Source organism: Melanerpes formicivorus, unplaced genomic scaffold (genome assembly GCF_026170545.1).
Source record: "Melanerpes formicivorus ecotype bairdi unplaced genomic scaffold, bMelFor1.0.p_v2 SCAF_16, whole genome shotgun sequence".
Taxonomy (NCBI): domain Eukaryota; kingdom Metazoa; phylum Chordata; class Aves; order Piciformes; family Picidae; genus Melanerpes; species Melanerpes formicivorus.
In genome coordinates this window covers 7494328-7513614 of record NW_027142368.1, presented here as the reverse complement: position 1 = coordinate 7513614, position 19287 = coordinate 7494328, and the positions used below count along the sequence as shown (strand labels likewise).

The 19287-nt window shown below is 40.7% G+C and overlaps 1 protein-coding gene across 8 annotated transcripts in view; it reads left to right on the top strand.

Moving 5' to 3' along the window:
* MICAL2 (microtubule associated monooxygenase, calponin and LIM domain containing 2) overlaps positions 1 to 19287 on the top strand; it is a 118860-nt gene that overhangs the window by 61622 nt on the left and 37951 nt on the right. For 2 of the 8 annotated variants that reach the window (XM_068147965.1, XM_068147962.1), the window contains 5 exons: positions 5075 to 5182; positions 5614 to 5709; positions 6490 to 6676; positions 7707 to 7795; positions 8171 to 8270. In XM_068147965.1, coding sequence (XP_068004066.1) covers positions 5075 to 5182; positions 5614 to 5709; positions 6490 to 6676; positions 7707 to 7795; positions 8171 to 8270 — 580 coding nt within the window. Of the gene's footprint in view, positions 1 to 5074; positions 5183 to 5613; positions 5710 to 6106; positions 6165 to 6489; positions 6677 to 7706; positions 7796 to 8170; positions 8271 to 11094; positions 11153 to 12515; positions 12732 to 19287 lie in introns of those variants that run through there. The other 6 variants (XM_068147966.1, XM_068147964.1, XM_068147967.1 and 3 more) reach the window with 5 other exon arrangements.

Sequence of the window (19287 nt, the reverse complement as noted above, 5' to 3'; positions counted from 1 at the left end):
ACAATGCCTAACTTAGATCTAACACTTCAATTGGAGATACTCAGCTTTTCTTACTTTTGCTGATGTTACAATGGGCTGTGTATTTATCTGTGGAAGATGACATTGGCTTCCAACTTGTCTTGTTTAGAAAGATTTTAATTAAAGAAAGATTGTTTTTCAGCTTTTCAGGGCAGGTAAAGTCCTGGGTTTCCTTTCACTCACCCACAGATTATGGATGAGCGGTCTGGGAACACTGTATTAGTAAATAGGGTTTGTGTGAGAATAAAGGTCGAAACACCAAGTTTCTAGAAGTATTGAAGCCAACTCCTTTGTTTACTGTGAGGATGAACAAAGCATTCTGCCTGCCTTTGTTGTGTTTAAATAGCAGTAGTTTTATGAAATACTCATCTGCCTTGCCCAGCTTCAGGTAAGCTATGGTTGAAAATATTTACTGCCTGGACATTTAGCAGGATTATTTAGTGGGATTGGTCCAGAACTTCTTAGGGGTTTGTGGGTGGTTGTTTTGGTGGGTTTTTTGTTGTTTGTGTTTTTTTTTCCCACCATATTGTTAATCAGGGTTGGAAATGGGGCTCACAGCTTCAGCAGTAACTGAGCAAGGAGATACTGAGCTGGCTTTGCTTGCAAAGGGACATTCCTCAGTTGAGACAGAGCTGTGTTGAAAAGGGCTGTCTCATTCCCTGGGAAAATACAGGCTGCACAGCCTTTCAAGGATACTGCAAGCCCGGCAGGTGCCTTACTGTGATAATCCCCTAATTCCCTTCAGCTTCCAAATAATTCCTTCGCCTGGATTTACCTCGTACTTTTTATGACCTAGGAGGTACAGCATGTGATGGGTTTTAAGCTAAGTAATGGTTGGCAAACACCAGGGTCTGTTGCTCATTTGATTTGGAGAGCTATTGTGACACTGCAGAGAGAAAAAAAGAACAAAAAAACCCAAACTATGTGAGAAACCTTTGAGAATGGGAACTAGGCTCTTGTTCATATGGATACTGTCACCAGCAGAGTAAATAGATGTTCACCTAATTTGGTAAATATTTGGCTGGTTAGATAGGACTACATGCATGGCAGATCTATGTGCATGAGTATCTTAATACCTAGTGTACTGCTTTGTAGGGTTGTGCAGGCTCAGGTCCTCTTAGGCACTGTCTGTTTTACATGTCTAAATATGGTGCATCTGCCATGGTGTATTTGAGAATTTTTAAATAGCAGGTCTGATAATGAACAGGCAGACTTTCACTTTCCTCCCCTTTTGAAGTGGATGTGGTAATGGAAAGCTTATCCAAATGAACCACAAGGGATGATGAATTACTATAGGTACTTCAGTGGGAAGGCAATAAGTAGATTAAAAAGAAAAAAAAAGGCACAAAACATCTTTGAGTTTGTTTTCCAGGGCAGCCAGTGAGTACAAGTGACATGTCTGTGTCTCTGCCTGCCTTTTACCAGCAGAACAGAAGGTGATAGAGGTATTTTGAGTTGTTTAGGACTTCTTGAGATATGACCTATAAATGCCAGCATACTCCCATCCTCTAAATAATTAGTACTGTCATTTTAATTTTGAGTGCATACTGAGGTTATCAGACAATGATGATCCTTTTACAGCTGTTGAATTTTCTTTGGAACAGTGTTAGTTATGATGGCAGATTCATTGAAAGGGGTTGCTAAGAAATCATTCTGATTACAGAACTCTTTTATTAAGCCTGAGTCTTAAAGGAGGACATGAAAGGAAGGCTGTGTAAATGTATTGTTTCTTTTAAAGACACAGTGTCATTGCAACTTATGAACTTCTACATGATGCTATATGCAAGTTGCCAGTAATAATCAATCTACCTTCTAGCTTTAATCAGCTGTCAAAATTCACGTAGATAGAATTGTGAATTAACAAATACCACAGGCTGGGCTTTCCTGTTTTCTGTTTAAAGTTGGATTGACTTTTGGAAAACTTCATCTGCGCTTTGCATGAGTGAGTCCACACAATATGTTGTAAGAACTGTGAACATGTTGCAATCAGTAATAGGCTTTGCTGCCTGTGGAGTTTGGACCAACTACTTACCTTCAGTGATGTGACTTTATAATTAGCAGCAGTAAGGAGGCCTTGGGTGTTTCCTGCACACAGTAACTTATTACTCAAATGTTTATCTCAGAGGTAAAATATACTTAGTAGGTGGTATCAAAAGTAAATAAATCGCCTTCAAAGCAAAATGAGATCAGGAAAACCATTAAGGATATGAAACACAGGGTTGCTTGGTGGTTTTGCTGTTGTTGTCTGATAGCAGAAGTAGATCCTTGCAGGGCATCACTGCTCTTGCATGCTCCCTCCCTCCCATTCTCTGTGGCTTTTGATGTGGCAGGTGTCCTAGCAGATTCTCATCCCTCCTTGATATCTCTATGTAGTGATTGACTAGAATATTTCATTTGGAAGGGACCTACAGTGATCATCTAGTCCAACTGTGTGACCAGTTCAGAGCTGACCAAAAGTTAAAGCAGATTAAGGGCATTGTCCAAGTGCCTTTTAAACACGAACATGTGGTGGGACATCCACCACCTCTTTAGGATGCCTGTCCTGGGATTTGACTACCCTCTCAGTAAAGAAGCACTTCTTAATGGTCAGTCTAAACCTCCTCTGATGTGGATTGGTACCAATCCCATGCATCCTATCAGTGGTTACTGGATACCAGGGAGAAGATATGAGGACCTTACTCTCCCCTTCCCCTCCTTAGGAAGCTGTAGAGAGCATTAAGGTCACCCCTCAGCTTCCTTTTCTCCAAACTAGACAAACTCCAAGTCCTTAGCTGCTGCTCATAGGGCAGTCCTTCCAGGTCTTTCACCAGCTTTGTGGCCCTCCTCTAGATGCACTGAAAGACCTTCACATTCTTCTGAAATTGTGGGGCCCAGCACCATACACAGTACTCAAGGTGAGGCCACACCAACACTTGATACAGCAGGACAGTCATCTCTCTTGTCTGTCTGGTTGTGCTCTGTGTGGTGCACCCCAGGATGAGGTTTGAGCTTTTGACTGTCAGGGTACACCTGTGGCTCCTTATGAGTTGCTCTCAACCAGCACCCCCAGATTCCTTTTTTGCAGGGCTGCTCTCCAGAATCCTCTCCCAGTTTATACTTGTGCCTGATGTTACTGTGTCCTAGCTGCAGGATCTGGTATCGGGACTTGTTAAATTTCATCCCTTTAATAACTGCCTGGTACTTCAGTCTACTGAGGTCCCTCTGTAAGGCATCTAAAAGGTGAACTATAAAGGCTGTAGCAAACTGATCTGAGTACCCACATACCTGTTTAATAAGGAGAACTAGTAGAGATCTTCCCCCAGTATTATGTCCTTGTTGAACAGCTTCTCTAAAATTAAATCTAATCAGTCCTTAAGTCCCCCTGCTTCCTGTCTTCCCTACGGGTGAAGAGCAACAATGTTTGTGTTGATGGTGGTTGATCAGGAGACCAGAGCAGTCAACAATGTTTTTGGTTGCTAGATTAAACTGAAATCCCCTTTGCTTTCACATGGAATGTGAATTCACATTCATTACAAGAACATTTCCTTTAATAATGTTTTGGAAGTATATACAAACACAGAGTTTTCTTGTTTGGACTGTTTTAATGTTGACACAGATTGCTCCAGTGGGTGGAGAACAGAAATCAACCAGGCTGACCAATTGTAAGGTGTAGTTCAGGCTCAAGGATACATTTCCTGAAATTGAGCTTTTTGCACTTTAAGCATAACCTTATTGTTTAGCTGATTGCTCTGCATTTAATGAGCTCAAGGTAAACTTCAACTGACTTTGAATGCTTTCTTTACTTAGGAGCTCATGGATAATAAGTTGTATGTGACCTTAAAGTTGCTCAGCAGGTACAGATTTGGGGGAGGAAAATTTTGTCTTGTGAACTTAAACAATACAAAGGAACACAGTCTTCCTATAGTAGCAAGTAATCTTACTTCTAGTATTGGTGTATCAGAGTACATTAGGGGTTGGAAGGGACCTCAAGAGATCATCAGTTATAATGTACTGCTCAGGATAGAAACATCATTTTGCTGAGAAGTATGGGCCCTGTGGAAGGCTAATGAAGCATAAACTAAAGATCATGGATCCTCCAGGAGAAAAAAGAGGAAAAAAGTCTTGATTTCAGAAGCCAAGCACTAGGACATGCCAGGATGGCTCTTGCTGACTTTGTCACCTTGACTATCAAACTAAAATCAAAATCGCTGCAGAAAATTTGGTTTAGGGTAGAAAATACTGCTGTAAATCTACAAAGTGTTTACAAGTTTTCTCCAGAAACATGGACTACAGTACCTACTGATCTGTCTGCCACTTGCACACACACACCTTTCTTTTCCAGTCCCCAGGCATGTGTTTTGACAAGGAAGGCCAGACCATTCAGTCACTGGTCTGACTGGAGCTTAAGGGACTGCAGTCTCCTTCAGGCATGTCTATTTGATAAATTTGGTTATAAACCACCTAATATTCATGTCTGCAGTAGTGAGATGAGGCAGATTAATGGAGATGTCTTCCCTTCATGAGCATAGTTTCTCCAGTTTTCCCTGGTGTTAGGATGAGTCGTTGGGGAGACAGTGAATTGTTGCTCTGTGAGCATCAACAAAATGTTTCCATCCAGGATGTTTAGTATGTTTTCACAGAATGTTTCCTGAAATGCCACAGTTTGTGGTCCATTAGTGTGAAGTTTAGTCCCCAACCCCTGTTGTGAAACATAACAACAAAGTCCTAAGAAGTTGAAGCGAACAATAGGTTTGGTGGTGTTTTTTTTAATCTATGAGTATCCAACCCTGATAGCCAGGCAGTAGCTTCTAGCTGAGCTGCTTTGTGCACACAGCAGGATGCCTTGTGCTGTGGCAGCTGTTTCTCAGTGACCTGCAGGGAAAGTGTGTGGGCTCTGTGGAAGCCTTCTGTGGCCATGCTAGTCATGCATGAACATGCTTGTGCTCTGCTAGAGTTCAGCCATGCACTTTCTCCTAGCCTAGCATGTTTTCAAATCATTCTTGTCCATTTCTCATTCATTTCTTTTTCAAGAATAACTAAAATTCTTTACCTTCTATTCTTCATCTTCTCTGGTTAGATGACTGTAGGAAAGGTCTCACGTGCAGTTGGAGCTGTGGCTGAAGTTCTTGTCAATCTGTATGTGAATGATCACAGACCCAAGCCACAGCTTCCCCCTCTTGAACTGGTAAGAGTAAACACATATAGAAACAATAACTTGACTTAAGAGTGATGTTTCCAGAATGGCACTGTAACGTAAGATCCTAGTTGTGGAATTCTTAGTGTTATGAAAGGCCTTAGTCTAACACTTACTAATGAATCAAGTGCTTATTGGCAAAATACGCTGATGTGTGGATGTGCTGGAAATGCTGCTCACCATGCCTTCCATTTATATTTTTATTACTGCTCTGTATGAATTAAAACTTGAGGAGGCTTTTATTAAATGTAATTACGGGTACAGCTATTAAGAGAAGGCAATTGTTAATCAGGGTGGCTTCTGAAGAAAGTTTTGCCCAGTATGTGTTTAGGCAGTTATTTTTAACATAAATCCTGAATCGCCATACCTCATTTTGAAAAGAGCTGGTTTTAAATTCTGACACTCTTCTGTGTTGAATTCAGAAGCAGTTTCTGGACAGAACTACAGATTCTTGCCTCATTCCTCCTTCTCTATCGTCTGCCTCTACTGCTCAGAGCTGTCAAGTATTGGGAAGCAAAGTAAGGTGTTCTGTTGTGGTGATGATACTTAACAGCCAGCACTAAACTCAATTGCTTCCACTTTGTTATAGCTATCTGTTCTATTAACTTTTTTTTTTTAATGTGTTTGTGTTTTTTCCCATTTGCATGGTTGGTTGTTTGGAAGGTTTCACAATCTGAAATGATCCATCACAGCAAAATAGATTACTTAAGGTAGATTTGGAATAGGAACTTTTAAGCACAAGACAATGTGACAATGACAACTGTGACTTGTACTTAACATGAAAAAATTATCTTTTTGTCTTACTGGATCTTAAAATGTGAGCCTGTGTTTTCCTTCAGAGTGTGTATGAACTGAGCCTTCATGGTGTCCTTTTTTTTTTTTTTTTGACTCCAAATGCCTGTCTGTTGTTGGAAGCTGGTGGTGTCTACCTTTTGTCCTCTTCTGAGAACACTTGTGCCTGCAGCTGAGAGCTGTGAGTGCCCAAGCCAACATGGTGCAGAGTGATGAATGAGCATGTGGGGCTGATACTGCTTTTGTACACAAAGTATTGGTGAACTCCCAGAGGAAAGCTGGATGCAAGTCCAGCTGAAAATGCATGTCTAATTTATGAATTGCTGCACAAACCTATGGAACTGCAGCTAACGAGTAATAAAAAAGCTGATTGATGCTTACTTTAACTCTGTGGAGGGTGCTGTGTCAAAAAACTTCAGGCAGCTAAAGCAGCTGCCCACTTAAGTGTTTCTATCTGGGTGTAGTGCAGTGGCTTTATGTGCGTTTCTGGTTTTATCTTTTAACAGGGATCTCTGCGAAAAGAATTCCCACAGTCCGTCGGGGGGAGTGACATTTGTTACTTCTGCCACAAACGGGTCTACGTCATGGAGCGGCTGAGCGCAGAAGGCCACTTCTTTCACAGGGAGTGCTTCAAGTGTGAAATATGTTCTACGACACTACGGTTAGGAATTTATGCCTTTGATGTTGAAGAAGGTAATGTGGAAACTATTGAAGAATATTTTTAAATGTCTGTATATCAATGCTTTTAATGGAACTAGGGAAAAAGACCTGGACAAGTCGCTCAGTCAGGAGGAGGTCTGCCAAGTATGGTGCTTGCATCTATGCTGATACTTGCAGATCTCGTCTTTCAATTAATCCACTTAGGACAGACCTGAGCTTTAAATGAAGTAATCCTCAGTGGAAAATTAGTCAAGTGACCAAAATGCAGATTGTCCAATTACAGATGAAAGTGAGGGGGGTAAGGTCATTGATTTATCCCCCCCACCCCCAATACAAAAATATTCTCAGCTCTCATAACTGCCCATTAAATAATGTGACCTGTGAAGGTAAGTCCTCATAGTGGAAGATTTACACAGCTGGGGGGAATATGGATTATTTATTTCAAGATCTTCTGGCTCAGGAGTTGAAAGCACTGGAATTTATTCTGGTTTGCTGTAGAACAGGAGGTGCAAATTTGGGGTGCTCAATCCCACCTACAGCCTGGGCTTTGGAGATGAAGATTCTTTTTTTAGTTTAGAGGGAAATTATTAAACTGAATTTTAAATTCCTTCACCATTTCCAAATGATTCGAGTGAATTGGAGCATTAACCTGACCTCCTCCTGCAAAAGGATTAAAGACTTGAGGCCAAAGGTGCTTCTTTGGCAGTTTAAAGAATCTTCTCTGAAAAGCTTTTTTAACTGATTATTAGACTTTTTTGTTGCTTGATGTCTTGTGTTGATTTGTGGCTTGATATTTATAGAATCTTGGGTTTTTTCTGCTGAATAGTAATCTTAAAACTGAGATAGATAAATGGCCTTGCCTTATTCAACAGATGTTCAAACTTATCCACTATAATGGAAACCCACTCAGAGCTGTAAGCTATTCAGACTCTGTGTCAAATTTTCCATTCCTTTTGCTGCCCAACCATTAATTATCAGAATTTCATCTTCTGTAGATGCAACAGTGGAATTTCAATCCATAAGCAAATAGATAAAATACCATATAATTTTTTTTCTCTTCTAGGCAAATTTTACTGTAAACCTCATTTTACACACTGCAAAATCAGTACTAAACACAGAAAGAGAAGAGCAATGACACAGATCCAAGGAAAGGTGCGTATCGGTTACATCATTAATGCAGATGATGTTGAGGCAGCTCTGTCTGGAGCAGGGTGCAATCCTTGTGTGTGTGCATAAGATATTTTTTATATTGATTTTACTGGACATCAGGTAGAAAATACCATCTCCTGTTTCAGTGGGTTTGGTATACTTACAGTCTGGTACTCAATGGAATTTAGCTTTTCCTACAAAAAGTTGAACTTTAAAAGCAATTGGAAATGACTATGTATCTATATCTCTATACAGATAGATAGATATACCCTTGAAAACAGTAACAGGAACTGGACTTTCAACTTCTAATACTATATTTAACATTGTTGGGGTTTTTTTTCTTAGTATATTAAACTTTTTTTTAATGCTTTATACAAGGAGACAACAGAAGCATGGAAAAAAGAGGAACCCAAACCCATGGAGACCACCACAGAAAACACTTTGTCTGCAGCTAACAGTCCAGAGGACAGGTCCCCAGGTATCCTGACTTCCTTCTTTAGGGGCACGCTAAGCTGGCCCCTGCGGGTGACAAGGGATCTGCTTGACATTCCCAGACGCCTGTCTAACTGGATGCATGGTTTTCTGCACGCTACCAATCTTCATTTCAGGGACAATGCATATAACTATACCTACTTGTACGAACTCTTGAGCCTTGGTGTGCCATTCCTCTATGCTCTTCTAGAGGTACTTGCTCATATGTACCGGGAAGCAGAGCTATCACTTGAGAATGTGCTTGAATGGGTGAAAAAAATTCTATAGGGTATAAATTCTTCTATGTGTCTTGCTCAGTTGTGCCTTTCAGATTTTCAAAATTAACAGCCTTGCTATTTTCTTGAGGGGTTTTTGGTTGTTGTGGTTGGCTGTTTTTTTTATTTTTAATGCAATTTAATGTGACATAAACGAATGGTGGATTCCTTTTGATACAAACAAGGTGCGACCAGAACTGTCAAGATAAAATGTACTGTATGGTAGAGTATGAAGGGCAGTGTCCAGACACATTTCCAGAACACAGAAGTGGATGAAGGATATTTTGTAGATTTTGTACCTCCTCCTCATTTTTATCCTCTGGAGGACCATTGGAGTGCTGTTACATTTTAAAACCATTTGTTTCCCTGCGTCATTGCTCCCCCCTCTTGTTTTGTTTTATTTCAGTTTTTTTTTGTTAGACCAAGAAAGAATGTGTGTTCTTTCAGATGCTTGGGGAATACTAATGACAAATGACTGGTTTTGAAACCTGAATATGGTGCATACCTTTTTTTTTTTTTTTCTTGCTTCCATCTTTGCTCTGAGGTTTGTAACTTGCATGACTGTTAAAAGAAAAAAAAAATAATCATGTATTTAATTGACATTGCTCCTAGACAAGCCTTTTACATTTCTTACATGTGATAGATACCCTTTCTTGACAGTGGGTACAAACTGTACTACGAACTTTAATTTAAAGGTTTGAAATAAATTTGAAGAGCAAATCTTAGCTGAGTGAAGGCTTGATTGAAACTAAGTCAAAGGAACTGGTAGTGTAATTACACCTGGCTTGCTCTAAGTCAAGGTTTCCCCATTGGTTGGCTGTTGACCTCTGGATAGGAACTGCTCTATTTTTTGGATTTTTTTCAAAAATAGTAGTTTAGAATAAACAACAAAAACCTACAAATGTACTCTGAGGAGATTGCTTCTTAACTGAGTGTTTCATTCATTTCAGTGTATAAAGCTGATGACAGGAAGGTGAAATTGTATAATCTGGAGCAACCATTAAGCAAATTTCTTTCAGATGCCTCTCAAGTTCTACCTTAATCAGAAGGTTAGATAAGCTATTTGACAGCAAGAAGGCACCAACATCATAATTTCTGATTTACTTCCAGACTAGTTAGCTAGTGAGGTAAGCATTCTCCACTTAATTCAGAAGTTAATGAAGAAATAGGTAAATACATAAATACGGTAATATGTATAGCCTAAAATTAAAAGGATCTGTAGCATTTATTTCTGTCCAAAAGTGTGTGGCTTAAAATGGTAGGAAACATTGCATCCAGGTAGTACCAAGGTTGAGGATCACTTTCCAGTAGTCTTATGGCAGGTTTCTGATTGATTTATTTTTTTTTTTTATTTTTTACATAATGTGAGAAAAGATGATTTGAGTTGGTTTGCTGCTTAGGTATTAAAAGGAAACGTGTCTTCTGTTTAAAATAAATGATAAACTGGATTTTTCTTTTACATAGTTTAACTTCCTTTAAAATACAAAGATAAAGCTTTTCACATTTTAGAGTGCTCATGTATTTTGGGGAAAAAACCCAAACTTTTAAAGTATATGCCCAGACCTTGAAAAAGTGCTTGAAGAGAACTGTTTAGGTATAAGACAGCATTCATTTGAAATGAATTGCCGTTAATGCTCAAACATGTACTCAGCAAAACTTTGCTAGAATATTGACTGGATACAGTGACAGTTATAATGGGCATCTGTATATACATAAAGAAATGTACCTGTACCTTTTATAGCACTTCTGAAAAAACACAAACAACAAACTACTCTGGAATGCTCTGCTTTTTAATTATTTGCTAGTGATGGTAATTGTTTCACTCGAAAAAGGAAGGAATATGCAGTGCAATTTACTGTGTTACTCCTTGAATGCAGCAAACTGGTTAGTGGTAAAATTTAAACATTTGGCTGGCCATCAGTTTTGCTTTCAGTTTGTCAACAGCACAGGCTTTAGGTGCATTTTTTTCTTTTTCTGAATTTTTTTCCCTGCTGTTCACTATGGGAAATTTCCTGCTTTGTAGCAGAGCAAGCATAATGGTAAATTTACAGAAAGTGGTTATATAGCAAGAAACATGGAAATCGCTAATGTCCTAATGTCCAATGAATTTAAAGCAAATTAATCTTACTAGTAGAAAGTTTAAAAACTTAAAGATTATATTAGCTTTATATATATGGATTTATACAACAAGGAATAAAATCCCTGTGTTCCCACAACACAATTCAGGAACTTGCATAATGAAAACCTTTACCTGAGGAATCTTAATTACACTGCATATTCCACTGGAAATTTGCAGGTGATTCTGTTGGGGAGGGTTTTTCAATTGGTGTCTAATTGGTAAACTTCTTCCCTCCCCCCGTTCATCTTAATATTCTGCTAGTAAGATTCATACCTATTTGTCCTCATTCATGATGCAATGAAAAAATTGGCAGCTGTGTTGGCACTAATTCTTCTTCGTGCCTACAAAGTCTTTCTGAAGCTTTCCTGGATAACCAAGTTCTGTGTCTTTTTTTTTTTCCTACTGTCTTCTCTGTCAATCTCCTTCATTGCTTTTAGTCCAGTTCATCATTCCGGTGCTGCACCCACTCACTGGCTGAAGCTTTTCTGCTCTCAGGTGACTTTTTTCTGCTTACCAGTTCCAAAATTGTGTGACTAACACTGTTGTTTGACAGCATTTCATTTGTGTCTCTTTTAAAGACTTTTGGAGCAATCTGTGTGTGTCTGGTATATTAATGGATGCGAGCTTTGGCATGATCATTTAACCTGCTGCTGATTTCATGGTTCTAGAGAAGGTAGTGTCTGTGCACTGTAGAGAATGCTTCTCTCTGAGTCTGTGCATGTATGCTGCTTTGTGCCTTTAAGGTAAGTTAAGGCTAGTATGTTTTCTTGAAAGAACTAGTTAAAGCTCTTTTTTTGTTTTATTTTTTTTCCCCGAAGTGTTAAAGGAAAGATTTTAAGTAAGATCAGGACAAGATGAGCCTGGTTAGCATGAACAGCTATTTGCATTCAGCTCAGATATGCCATGAGCAGATTTCCATTGAGCTCCAGTATGCAATGAGCACACAATGTTTGAGTACTGTGATGCGTTCTAAGTACTTCTACTTTCATACTGAAAAAGTACAATATAAAAGGATTCTGTTAGATAAGTAGCCATAGTGATTCAAATTCCAGTCTTCCACCCCAAGTGGTACAGTAGGCAGGCCTAACAGCAACACATCTGCATGCTATTTTCAGTCTGTAATACCAAAGTGGCAAGTCTGCATGATGGGTGTGATTTGATTTGAATTGTTTTGTTAACAAATTAACTAGGCCTCATTTGCCACTCAATGAATTTTTCTTGCCGCATGAGACATTGCCACTGCTCTCCATGACAGATTTGTGTGATTATTTTGTATGGGTTTTTTTAATGAGTTCCACTGTGTGTGATCATGTGTTGATTATCTGGAAAGGAAAATGAATCTGAACAAGAACCAGGGGCTTGGTCTGACGCACAAGAGTGCTAAGGCTTTGGCTGATACAGCCATGGCCTTGCCTTCCCTGCTGAGGATCCCTTTCAAAGGGAAGGGCCTTTGAGAATTAATCTAAGCAGCAATTTTCAGGAGGGGCCAAATATCTACTGCTACTACTTGCCCCATTTCACACACCTCAGCCAGGAATGCAAAATGGCTGCAGGGTCAGAACCCAACACCTTATCTTGCTGACCTGTATGTTTGCATGACTAAAGCAATAGTATTTATTTGTGTGGGCATCCTAGAATGTCTTGATGGCTTTGAAAGTGCCCAAGCTGTGCCCACACAGAAAACTCTGTATTTTTAGTGTCACTTCCTGCACAAATGGTTAGGACATGGCTTCCTGTGTATTTCAAGGCTGTGGTGTTTTGTTACAAAGCTCAGCATGCTTTCATATGAAGGTCATGATGGTAAAGGTCTTCCATTTCAAACCACTTCCACTGCTGTGTTTTTTACCCTCTGTTGCAGAGTCTTCCTAGCTCTTCCTGGCCAGTGAGGATTCTGTCCTTCTCCTAAATCCTCTGTCTTCATTTTACTTTATAATCTTAACTGAATATTTTTATTATTTTTTAATGCTGTATTTAAATTTTCACATGGAAATTCTGTATTTTGCACACAGTGAAAATTGTTTTAGCTTTATTTATGATATCTGCTGTAAACAAAAATAAATGTAGTTCTTTATAAGTCTCCTTGTTTCATCTTTTCCTTTCAAAAATATTTTCTCGGGATAGAGACTTCACCCTCATTTTGCAAACTCCTCTTCTGGTGAATGCTGCTGTAATCTTTGTTGTGGCCTGATCCAAAGGCCAGACAGTTTCAGCGTGGTGGTGTATTTGCACTTGTGTCCCTTTTGAAAGGGATGTATGTTGGGGGCCTTGACAAGCTATCCCATCTGCTGCAGATCAGGAGGTGCCTGGTGCTGGGATTTATCCTTCCTGGGAATGACGGATTGGTGTTGGTGAGCATGGGGGTTGCTTGCATTGCGCACATAAATGGCACTTGTCCTCTTCTCTTCAACTTCTGCCACTTTTCCTTATATTTTTATTTTACATATGCCGTACAAATCATGCTAAGTTGCCTATTTGGAATCTTATATTGTGTACAGGAATAGCAGGTGATAACTGTGTGTAAACCTTTGCTACTGGCTCTGGAGTATTGTTTGCAAGCTCCAATCTATCTTCTGGTCCCCAGGGAGCTGCAGCTAACGTGACCTATTATTTAAGAGTAGCCTTGTTTTATCTGTTTACTTTGCCTTCCTCTTATTTGCTTATTTTGTTTTCTTTTGCTCCCTCAAGGCTTTATTTTTTTAATAATTCTTTTTGGTTTTAAAGCTAGTGATGTGTTATTTTTGAACAGCAGGTTCTCCAAAAGGGCCTTCCTAAGTCTTCCTCCCCTTCATCTTCTTTCTTTTGCTTGCTCTGCATATCTTGAACTTTCTCTTCCTTTGTATTTCAAGAAAACAACAAATCCCAGAAAGAATAGCCCAAATAATTTAATGAGAAAATTGTGTGGGTTTTTTAATAGAAATGTAGCCTTATGAGGCTTGATTGAATGATAGCAACACTTGGGAAAAAAAAAATCATTTCTAAAGACAACATTGCTGAAGAACAACAAATGTTGTTCCTGGTCAACTATTCCATCTTCCCTGCCAAAGAAAAAGCCATCATGCACAGTAGAAAGTTTACTGAGATGGAGATGATTTGCATAATAAAAACTTAGGGCAAGGAATACCATTTAAGACAACACTTGGCACTTCCTGAATTGCAAAGGACAAAGAAATTTGGGTAAAACTGAATTTACTCTTTGCAGTTCAGAGCAGGCTTATTTTTGCCATCTTTACTTGATTGCTTTAGGCAGAGGCAGTGGCATGAAAACATCAAGAGGAGGATTTTGTAGCTGCAGAAAGTGATGATTTGTTTGGCACTGAAGCCTTGAGAAGCATCAGAGGTTCATGCTGTTCTCAGAGTTTCACTTATTCATGCTGAAATGCCAGTACAATAGCTTGCAACTGGGGTAATGTTAGAGCCTAGATTTGTAGTAATTGTGTTTCGTGGTAGCACAGAAGGTCCAAAGTATAAAATTGCTAGCAAATCCTATGACTGGAGCAATGTACCCTAGCAGTAAACAGTCCATGCCGTGGAACAATAGTGGAGAGAACAGGACACATTGTATGGAAAAGAAAGCAGACAAAATGAGCTATGTGAGGGGAGCAAGTCTGTTAGTTCCTTCACTCTACTAAAAACCATTACATGATAAAACCAAATATTCCCTGTTTTGTTTCCATTAATGCTGCTAGAGGAAGAGATTAGCAAGTTAAGTGCCAAGTCAATTAACAAACCTAATTTGGGACTGCTGTCTTCCTCTGGCTGCATGAGCAGACCTCCTTATGAGTAGGAGGCTTGAATCCTCCAACAGCTGTTGTACTGAGCTCTTTCCAAAAGCTCCAGTGCTCTGTCTCCAGCAAGTACATGCTGTTACAAGTGCACCCCAAAACACAAATCCTTTGTCTCTTCCCATAGCTGGAATGGGCATCAGTGCATGTTTGAAAGGCAAATGGGCTGCTATTCTGGTCTTGAGCTACCACTGAACTGGGTGCCTTCCAAAAATCATGGGTTTGGAGCAGATGACTAGTGTCTCCTTACATAGTTAATGCTTTCTAAGACTTGAAAGGCACTTGAAGTTATAGAGGCCATTGTAGCACCAGAAGTACAGAAGTGACATTTGCTGTGTCTGGCAGGCTCAGGAGTTGTTCTGTCTTCCTCCTCCTTCTTCTGATTCCAGTGGGTTCTGAACTTGTCTGTTGCCACCAGGTTCATTTGGATTGGAAGTACATACACAGATGTGCCTTGTGGTTTTGTTTTTGTTGTTTTGGGTTTTTTATTTGTTTGTTTTAATACTACCAGACTAATCTTTCATTCTCAAAGCAAGATGGCATTACCTGCCTAGGTTCTGTTAATGAAAACCAAACATGTCAGGATTCTGTGAAGGTAATCTTCCTTTATAACTCTGCTAATGCTTGATAATGAAAAAGATCTTGCAGTTCTTAAGCATACTTACTTAGGAAAAAAACCACAGTACAGGCAAACCTTCTTAAAATTGCTCATATTCAAATAACAGCCTTTCGTTAGCTCTACCAAGGAGATCAATGTCTATTCATCTTTGTTTCTTCTAGGCTGCTACAGCTATAAAATTGCAGTGAAAGTTGCTTCTATATGTATTCCAACCTTAATCTAGAGCTATGGACTGAGTTCTTCCACAACATTATGGCAATTAGTTACTATAATTGGCTTTAATTTCTGGCTCACTCATTCCTCAAATTCCAATCAATGAGTTCTGAAATGCCTTGACTTCTGCATTAATATTTATGTTTTCAAAGGCATGACATGCTTACAGATTACTTGATTTTTTGCATGGAAGATCATATTGCTGTAGATCAGAAAATGTAATGTATTAATGCTTGATCCAAGTATATATATTAGTCATGCAAATATTTCCCCAAGTCTCTTTCCTTTTCTTCATGAACTATGTTAAGATAAAAAGAAGGAAAGCTTTGATGTCATCTCAAACTTGTTTGAAATGGCTGGAATTTCTGATGTGGTCTTTTGAAGTGTGAAAGGGCAAAGAAATCTGCATGTTGCTAGTCTTGAATTTGATTTATCAACATTTATTCTACAGGTCTTAATTCATGTGTTTTGTTTTAAGGTTTTTAGTGGTTTGAGCCCTTGTGCAAGAACAAATAATTATTTCAGCAGACACTGATCAACTCTAGAGACTGAACCCATTGTGGCTGCACTCTGAACTCTTATTACATGCATTAATGTACCAGATGAACACAGATTGCTCCAATAAAATAGGAATCTAGTCTAAAATGACAGAAATGACATGTTTATAGCAGGTTTTGTTTGAGAAGCATTTTCCATACATATGTACATTCAGCATAACTTGTAAGTTTTCAGTGAGTTGATCTTGCCTTTCTCTCTATTTATTTTTATTTTTCTTAGTTGATATTAGAGCATTACTGTGTACTGTCCTGGATACATTCATGAGTCAGGTGCTTTGGGTTCTGTCCTGCTTTGCCCTGGCTGTGTTTTGTGTCTGAGTTTGGAAGTGTCTGTTCATCAAGTAAGTGATGAACACTTTGAAAAAGTATTTTGCTGCTGAAGAACTTGTGTAGGTGCCAACATGGGCCCAGAGGGATATGGAAGAATACAGACTCCTGATTGTAGGGACAGGTAGATGGGGAGATGTGGAGGAGCCTATCACCATGCCATGACTGGAGAAAGGGCAGCAGGAAATCACTTGTAGGCACTGGTGGTTGGAAGCCAAGCAGGCAGTCTGGCCCCATTGCATAAGGACAATATCCCCACAGTTGTCTTTATTGTTTACATTGTTAGCTGCCATAACATGGGAATTACATCTGCATAGGAATGAAGGAGACCTGAAGAAAAAAATAGGAGAAAGGTGGCAAGAACTGAAATCTGTGAAATGTCCTAGCACTGTGAGGAGTCCTTTTTCAAGGACAGACATATGTCTGCCACTTTCTCAGATGTGATGAAAACTTAGTCTGTGCAGTTGGCAGTTTGGGCATGCAGCTAGAAGCCCTACAGTTTCTTAAGGCAAATCTGTGAAATACCTTGATGCAACATTTGAGAACTCTTAACACAGGGATCCGTCCATGCAGCCTTACACGTTTTGAAGCTGAGGCTCCGGGGCATAGCCAAAGCTGTAACATGTTTGGCCTCAGATTTTAGTCTGGTATGGGCTAGTAACCAGTATGCTGCAGTAAGACCAAGATCTAACCAAAACAGAGGTGTTGTAGTTTCCCCATCCCCACTTAGTGACACATGGACTGTGCTTCCCGGGTGCTGCTGTGCTTCCCTCTGCTCTGTATCTCTCATCCCTGATCTTGCTGGGCACATTTCAGCTGTTGTTTCACAGCATTGGTATGAAGATGCCTTCATTCTACCCCAGAGCTGTCCCAAAGCATTGTTGTATTGTAAGCAGGACTCAATTTTCAATATTTTTTTTTTTCCCCTATTACATGTTAAGAAGTCAAAAGAGTCAGTGAGGTGTACTGGCTGTGCTACAAACCAGATTGTGGTCTGCTGAGTGAATTTCTTAATTCAAGTTGTTTGATGCCAACTGGTGTTTGATTTTGCCATCAGAGCTGCCTGCGTTTGAGTAGCTCTACATCAAAACTGTTTGCTCCAGTCATTGCCTTAGTCAGCAGCTCCATACATGGCCAGAGTCCACTCATCCTGTGAATAACTTATGGAGTGGCACAGTTGATTGGCAGGTGAAGAGCCGCAGGTTTGCCAGCTGGAAAAGCAGGACACAGGTTAGGCCATGGTCTTTATGAAGAGGCACTGTGCTGTATTGGACCACTTGCACAGCAGAGAAAGTGAGCTGTGTGCCACTTGTGGGTACGTGAGCACCCACCTTCTGTCAAGAGCAGCACCTGGGATTTCAGTGGTGCTTTTCACCTGTGGACCTGAATGCTCTGGCCAGTCCTGAATGGCTGGAGCAGCTGAGGGTAAGTACTGCCCCCTTCATGGCCTCAGGGAGTCACAAAAATGAGATGTCAGAGGTGACAAAAGATCACATCCCGAATGGAGGCTGCAAGGCCTAATTCCAGTAGGCTTCCTTCTTTCTGCCCCTGACTGAACAAGACCATCAGCAGATAGGCAACAGGGGCAGGGCTGTATGAAATCAGATTTTTCTTGTCTGCTTTTTCTTGAGCTGTGGGGTGGTAGGTGCTGAGCTGTCTGCCCTCAAAGCACAGTCCCCTCTCACTGCCAGCAGTGAGTATGAACAGTTTCTTAGCACCTTTGAGGGCCAAACTGGGCAGTCTCGACCCAATCAGCCACCAGACCTTGTGTTTGATGTGAGGAGCCCCCCAAGCCACATGGATCAGGGTGCTCTTGTGGGCATTTCCTGGATCAGCCTCCCTGTGGAAATATTATTCCAGGCCACCAGCGTGCTGGGTGTGTTGTGGCCCAAAGCAGGAAGGCTGATATCATCTTAGAATTTGTTGTTTCCTAGCTCTTTTTCCATTTTTCATCTGCCTTCAGGGCTGTTTCCTGGGTGTGTATAAGTTGAAGCTTTCATACTTTGCCTAGCTCAGCAGGGCTCACTCTCCTGTTTTGCTTGTGTGGGGCTCCCGGTTGGTCTGACTCGCCTGGGCCAAGAAATACCAATGGGAGCCCTCACTGTGCCTTGCTTAAAAGTTAATTCCCTTCCTGTGACTTAAAACCAGCTAATGAGGAGGCAGGAAGATAAATGTTAATACTTCTGGCTGCTTAGGCATGGTGGTATTGACTTGATGGGGACTGCTGCAGCTGGCTTGTTTGAAGATTTTTCAGTGGAGCATCTTTGACCATTTTTGTCCAAGACAGGCAGAGGCACACACGGAGCTGCTGCTCCTGAGCAAAGCTGATATAACACAGCTGCCCTGAGCCAGCTGGTGTCAGAGGCACTTGGCCCAGTGCTCCCAGTGAGGAGGGGGATGTTATTTGGCAGAGTTCAGTCTTTGTGCCATTGTGGGCAGCACGTGCTCTGCCCAAGGCTTGGAGAAAACAGCCAACTCAGTCCAGCTGCCCCAGAAGGGGCTTGGCTCTGCCCAAATTTGGCTGCTTCCTGAGCCCTTGTCATCTCCTTGCCAGGTCACAGGAATGTGATTTGCCTGACACTGGTTTGGCAGATGAGCAGCAGCAGGCCGTACAGAAAGTTGGACTGCCTTGTCATGAAGAACTTGCCAGTAAATAACATCTCCTGCTCATGTCTGTTTGTTGGCCCTGGCATTATCAGTGGGGGCATTCAGATGCTGGAGTGATCAACACCTTGTAAGTGGTAATTGTAGAAGGTGCTGAGAGCTGTCTGGGAAGGCCCGGGTGGGCCGATGCTAAGCCCCTTTGGAAAGGGCCTCTCCTTTGCCACATACATAGCAGCACGCTGCTCCTGGGCAGGTTTCTGAAGGGGTCCTGTACCAGGGACTGTCATAGGACCATGGAGTTTTCATCACCTAAGCAGAAGCCATTGCAATTGCACCACCAAGTGTGGTGTAATATGGAAATAGGTTTCAATGCTTCTCTGTGCAGTGCTGGATTGGCATGGTGTGTGTGAGAGACACCAGCATGTAACACTGCACCTTTACCATGCTAAACTGGGCTGGTGTGTAGCAAAGCTTCTGCCATGAAAGGCATGCGATCATGCCTTTCTGTTTTGTGGTAGCAGAAGGAGC